Genomic DNA, 6,981 nt, shown 5'->3' with positions numbered 1-6,981 from the left:
TCACATCTAAGGAAAAGGTTAAGTTACTCAGACACCTAGAATAAAAGAGTGAAGATGAATAACTTTGCAAATATGATGAGTTTAAAATCTATATACTGAATGTGTAAAGTTTTCTATACTGTCGGCACATCATCCACCATTGATTTGTAATAATTTTGTTTAAAAGAGATTTGCTGACAATGTAAAAAACACTTGTCAGTATATACGTATAAAATCCAATATCAAGTTGAAGACTGAAATATCACAATCAAAATTCTTCATTTCCCTTTTGGTTATCTTTATCCAAAAATTTGCCCCAAATGGGGTGTCTCTGCCATACCACAGCCATTTCCTCAAGTGGAACACCCTTTGTCTCTGGCAATAATATATAGATGAATGTTGTCATCATACCCACAAAGCACCCAAAGAAGATGAACAAACCAAACTTCATGTGACAAAGCATTGCAGTGAATGATTGAGCTATGATAAAAGTGCTGATCATATTGACACCAACTGTGATACTTTGAGCAGCAGGTCTTATTTCGAGGGCAAAGATTTCACTTGGTACCAACCACCCTAGTGGACCCCAAGACCATGCAAAACCACAAACATATACACATATGATACCCACAACAACAATTGCATACCATGTTGGCAGTTTCCCAGGGTTTCCACTTGTGCCAAATGCAACAGCAATAGCTATTGTCATCACAATCTGTGGCCAAAAAGGACAAAAATGTCAATGAGTATCTAACATAAGTGCAAAACCAACAAAAAAAAAGAGCGTCCCAGATTATGATACCTATGACCTGTAGGTCACTAGGCAGCAACTTTATTGTTGAGCCGAAGCTCATTGTCTAACGAAGCCAATGTAAAGGAAAAAGTATATCATGTGTATGATGGGGAAATGTGAATACGCACCTGGGTTATCAACATTTGAAGACCTCCTTCGATGAAAAGGGTGCGCCTTCCGAATTTATCTACAAGAAGAATAGAAATGAAGGTTGAAACTGGTTTGAAGGAGCCAATGATCACAGCAGACATGAGTGAAGCTGTGCTTCCAAAACCAATTGTTCTGAACAATATAGGAGCATAGAATGTGATCACATTGACACCAGTGAATTGCTGGAAGAAGGGGATGAATATGGCAAAAATGAGCTGAGGCCTATACTTCCTCTCAAGCAAGGTTCTCCAAGGGTGTTTCACTCTGTGTGAAGCTTCACTAGCAGCAACTATATCATTGAACTCTGCATCAATATGAGTTGTACCGCGAATTTTCACTAGCTGCCTTCTGCATTCTTCGTGGTGGCCGCGTTCAACAAGGGAGCTCGGTGAGTCAGGAAGGAAAAGAGAGCCTATAACAAAAATAAGAGCAGGGACTGCACCAAGGCCCAAACTTAAGCGCCATCCGTGACCATTCAGAATCTTAGCAAAGAAATAGTTGAAGAGATTGGCTACAAAAATGCCTATAGTAATTGACAATTGGAAGCACATGTTAAGACCTCCCCTGTACTTATAAGGGGCCATTTCTGAGAGATAGATTGGAACTGACTGCACATTCAAAGATTAATACGTTATTGCTTAGCATAGGGCATATGCATATACTTATGGTGAATGAAATTGAATGTCTAGTAAAACTGTACCGAATTCGTGAATCCAATGCCGAAACCAAGCAAGAGTCTGCCAACAATAAGCATCCACATGGCTATTGCTAAGCCATTGACCAATGCACCAAACACAAAACACGTTCCACCAATAAGCATGACTGCACGCCTTCCAAACATCTTCGATATGTTGGATGCGCCAAAACCAGCAACAAGCGCACTTAGGTATAGAGAAGATGTGAACAGTGTCAATATCTGACTGTTGAATTTGCAGTATTGATTTGAAGTTAGTGCTATGTGAGACTCCTTCTCATAAACAGATGGAAAGAATAATTTCAGGAAGGAATCCATTGAGGTTACTCCACCTGTGAACAAAAACTACAAATGAAGAAGAAGAAAAACACATTCCATATTACAAGTATCATCAATCACCATGAAGCAGGCAATGCATGAAAAACCCAGATTTCAAACATGATTATCAGATTCCAGTAACGACCAAAATGTTAGTATAAAAACTATTAACACAGGCATTAACAATAAAATAAGGATTTTTAACAATGTTAATTAAAAAAAGATGAGTGGATTTACCTGAGACACCGTGATCATAACCAAAAATCAATCCTCCAGAGGCTGCCATGATGCATGTGAGAACAACCCTAAGGGTGAGCTTGCCCGGATACTTGTCTGCTACATCCATTGATGGTTGTTGACTCCTGGTATCAGTTTACTATAGATATTTTTGTGAAGCAAATACTACATTAGCACTTCCAAGCGTTAATATATAACATTAAGACAAGGTTGTTGTTGTTGTCTTTCTTATCCATCTAGTGAGTTTAACATCATATGTATGAAAACTTGACAATATATTATGTGTAACGTCAAGTTCATACCACCTTCCAAAATAATAGCAATGAGAGAAAGAGCGTGGAATATATAATCCGGAAAAGGAAATTAAATTAACTGGCCAAAATAAGCGGTGTTATAAAATATCACATGCTAACTGGGGTGAAATTCTCTCTAGTAGATGGGAGACTTACATTACTTTAATGATTTAAAAAAATGTTATTTAAAAATAATTTAAAATTTATGTGTTAATTTTTTTAATGTTACATGTTATCATCCCATTAGTACTAAAGAAGATCTAATTTCATGCTAATCATACCTAAGTCATGGAGGATTGTTTTAACTCGATGGAGGATACTTATAGTCTTTAGATAAATAAAAACAATCATATATATATATATATAACAAAATATCTCCTTGTATTAAGAAATAAAATATCTCGTCCTGTCATAAAAATTATAATATGTATACGTTATATTTAACCATTTTTTACAAAAATATTTTTTAAAACCTAAAAAAATAGATGTATATCATAATTTTAATTATTGAAGGAGAAACTTATCTTCTTATAAAATATTCTATTTTATTATATAATATAAATCCAGGTGCATTGAAGAAGAAAACTAAAACTCACGACCATTACCATTTTATTTTATACAATTCAAAACTTCGAATAGAAAAAATGATTTATGGTAAATTAATAAACAACTATGTGCAAACAGACAACCCAGAAAATGACATTATCACAATATTCTGCTTCACGTAAAAAGAAAAATCTGTTTGTAAGAAATGATTTGACTATACTTACTTTTTTTTACTAACATGTTGACAGATATATTCCGTTCCCACTTCCCTATTTTTATAACGTGTAATTTATATGTTATAATGTCAAATATAATATTTTATGTTTAATATTACTTTAATAATTTTTGTATAATTAATAACCTCACAATGTCGTGTGTTCTACTCTACATAATAACGGTTCTCAACAGTCACGCATATAATGAGATTCACAACCTCACAATGTCGTGTGTTCTACTCTACATAATAGTCCTTATTTCTTCACCGTTTGTTTCTTAGTTTCAAAGTTACTGTTTCATAATATGTACATTGAGAATACTGTCATTATGACATTTATCACGTTATTTTCTTATTTACTTATTCTTACTACTTTTTTGTAATTCAATTACAAATTATGTACACGTTTCATATTTCTATAAAAATTTGCATTACATCAGCCAAATTACATCTTATTTTTCCTATAAAAATATATAAAATTTGAATTCTCCAATATAATTCGAAATTGTGGCTTCAATATTCAATAACAACACTCTAAACATAAAATATTTCTCAATTTCCTTATATCAAAGGAAATTCATTACTCGATTTATCATGTCTATTACTTTGTGTAATCATTATTACAAAATAAGAATGCAATTGACAAAAATTTCATGAACACCTTATTATATTAGGATTTATTTCAACGATTATGTCTTAATCATTCAGTTTACCTATAAAAATAAACGTGAGTTACTAAACTATTTGAATGTTCAATTTTAAAAAAATGTATTCAATTACAACACTCGAATAAACACAATTGTGAAATACTCTTATTTAATATACAAAAGTACTATAATTCATAAATATACATGACAAACTACACGTTACAAACAATAGAAAAGCGGGTTGACATAGGTTGACAGGCACGGGAGTGCTTGTCAACACGCTGATAATAAACTTAAAGCTACCCAATGTATAAATGAACTTTAACCAACCCAATGTATAGAAGAACTTGAAGCAATGCAATGTACTCCTCCTATAACAAATAGGATGATAAACACTTGACCAATGTATTATCACTAATATATTTGACACATAAATATTGCTTCATTTATGCAAATATATAAAACATTTAATAAAAAAGTAAACATACAAATAGAGGAGAAATACCTGAAGGAAGGTTGGAAGAAGAGAAGGTAAAAAAAAATGGAAAGGGAAATGTATATTGTGAGAAATGATAGTAATAATGAGAAACAAAATTGTTAGTATATTACTTTTATAGTTTCATCAAATTTTTACAACAATAATAAACCATGATTTGCACATTTTATTCAAAGAGGAAAAATTGGCATGATTCTATAATTCACTTGTCCACATTCAAGTTAATACACTTATCCATGTTTGCCCATCCACGTTATGGTGAAAGTTAAAAATGAGAAGATAAGAAATGTGCGTGTGGGGGGGGGGCACTTGTGTATTATGGAAAGTAAGAATGAGAGATTTAAGAACTGATATGCCATTTAAAAAAGAAACAAGTAATTTACGTTAAAAGACATATTTTATAAAAGCATGAAATTAGATTTGTAAAAGGTAAAATAAGCAAAAATAAATTATATTCTGACAGCTAATTTATGATTTTCCTTTATCTATTGTATAGAAGTATAGATATAATTCAGCTAACATAAAAAATAAGGTATCAAAGGCTATATTCCATTTGAAAATAGTGATCCGCTGTGGCCTAATAGACTAATGTTTTTCGTTATAATATGAAATTGATTGAATTTATTATTAAATGTTAAAACCATACCGGTTATTAAACTGGTCAGGGTACTGATATAGTGGTACAGTAGTTCAACTAGTGATTCAGTAATTAAACTGCATGCCGGTTAAACCAGACATACCTACTTATATTTATATATATATAAACCTATAACAAAAAAAATTTCAAATAGGTACTCAAATTTATAATACATATTTATAATCTACTCAAAATTCATATAAATAAACAACTTTAAGTCTTTAACAAATTCAAAGTCTAAATTAAAAAACATATATACATCTAAAAATATCACTTAACAACCGCAAAATATAAATAAATGACATAAGTTCACAACTCACTCTATAAAACAAATAAATTTGGAGTTTTAACATTCAACACTAACGAGTCAAAGTTGTCTTATATGAATATTATACTTTTCTACCAAATCCTATCTTCAGACCGTACTCCAAGATTACACAAACGTCACTGAGATTACACACGAATGTTATGAACCAAAATCTGTAATCTAGGTATCCATTGGAAGCATGTGCCTTAAAGTGTTGAAAAGGGGTCGGAAAGATGGGTCACATTGCAATGGGTTTTTAAGTTTTTAAGTTTTTTTTAAAATAAATATGTGTATAAACTAACCGGTTTAGTAAAATACCGGTCGGTTCACTGATTTTGACCGATTTTTGACTGATTTTGATACTTGACCGGTATAACACTTGTACCGTACCGGTTAGGAGCCCAATTCACCAGTTTTTTGGTTGAACCGGCCGGTACGGTACGGTTTTTATAACTATGGAATTAGGTCTTGTAGAATATCAGTTGTTGCAGTACAGTTGTAAGATAAGTATAATAAATACCCGAGTTCAGACTCTATAGCGTTATAAATCACTCGATTTTATTTTACATTTTATTTTCAACCTGTTTTCTTCTTTCGGTGTATTCAAGTTATTTATTATTCAAGTAATAATAGAAGGAAGAAAAACAGTAAAGAATTTGGGAGAATTACTATTTCATTCATTGGAGTATTAAAAATGTCATAAGGACAATGTATAAAAATTTAAAATAGATATTTATATATTGAAAAATAATATATTTAACCTATCAATAATACTAAATATATATAGTTCTCTGACGTGCCACTTCCTCATTTTGTATATAGTAATAAATATCTTTAGGATGAGTTGAAATCCTCTCCGATAGTCCAATACTGGAATATGAGGTTCATATTGATTTGATGATTTTAAAAATAAAATATAATTAAAAATAACTTAAAATCTAAACTATTAAATTTTTTTAAATAACACATATCATCTTCTTATCCAATATTAAAGAGAATTCAAATTCCTCTTGCAATACATATTGCTTTCATAAATATTTATCATCAAGTGTAACATGCACACATGATCGAATGAGAAGGCGGAAGATAATGCATGAGAAATCGTGTGAGTTGGAATAGGTGGAAGATATAATGGTTGATTAACAATATTTTTTGGTGTTAGATATTGTCAAGTAAAATATATTTTTTAGAGTGTGTGACGATGATATTTTTAATAAAATTCACTTTTAAAAAGTAATTAATAAACCTTAAACAATTGATTAATAATATCATGATTAATAAATTCATTTAAGCTTAATAATTTGAAAAAAAATGTTTAAGTCTCACAAGTATTATAAACGCTATAAAAGGTATTTACATATATAGTATCCTCCAATAAATTTCTCAACCAAAAAAGAAGAATATAATGTATTAGTATAAACTAGGTCAAAAGGCTTAAGAAAGAATGTTCACAATCTCACATGTATTTAATAAAAAGAAATAAATACATAGTAGGTCACATGGTCCCACGATCTGCTCCTTTACCCACGTTTGGCTAAAAGACTCATGTGACATAACTTTACTTTTGTTGACTAAATAATTTATGTGACACACCTTTATACATGCACAAAATCTTGATTTCTTTTGTTTATTAATAAAATTGCCCATTTTATATTAGAATTGTGTTAACA

The 6,981-nt window shown here is 30.9% G+C and overlaps 1 protein-coding gene across 1 annotated transcript; it reads right to left on the bottom strand.

The window, feature by feature from the left end:
* LOC109360427 (sugar carrier protein C-like) lies at positions 233-2,315 on the bottom strand. Its single transcript, XM_019605325.1, has 4 exons — positions 2,172-2,315; positions 1,623-1,948; positions 901-1,530; positions 233-694 (listed from the first exon to the last, which is right to left on the bottom strand). Exons 1-4 carry the CDS (start codon positions 2,278-2,280, stop codon positions 248-250), a joined length of 1,512 nt encoding a protein of 503 aa, XP_019460870.1. The 5' UTR covers positions 2,281-2,315; the 3' UTR covers positions 233-247.

Source organism: Lupinus angustifolius, chromosome LG11 (genome assembly GCF_001865875.1).
Source record: "Lupinus angustifolius cultivar Tanjil chromosome LG11, LupAngTanjil_v1.0, whole genome shotgun sequence".
NCBI classification, from domain to species: Eukaryota; Viridiplantae; Streptophyta; class Magnoliopsida; order Fabales; family Fabaceae; genus Lupinus; species Lupinus angustifolius.
The sequence above is the reverse complement of the archived record's forward strand: the minus strand, read 5'-3'. Positions and strand labels throughout refer to the sequence as shown.

What these genes read in the sequence shown, in the direction of transcription:
- LOC109360427 (XM_019605325.1), bottom strand. Translation starts at nt 2,280, where the DNA reads ATGGATGTAGCAGACAAGTATCCGGGCAAGCTCACCCTTAGGGTTGTT. An exon ending in GCATTGGATTCACGAATTCG is followed by an intron (nt 1,531 to 1,622) that starts GTACAGTTTTAC and finishes TTGAATGTGCAG; the next exon opens with TCAGTTCCAATCTATCTCTC. An exon ending in TTCAAATGTTGATAACCCAG is followed by an intron (nt 695 to 900) that starts GTGCGTATTCAC and finishes TTTTGGCCACAG; the next exon opens with ATTGTGATGACAATAGCTAT.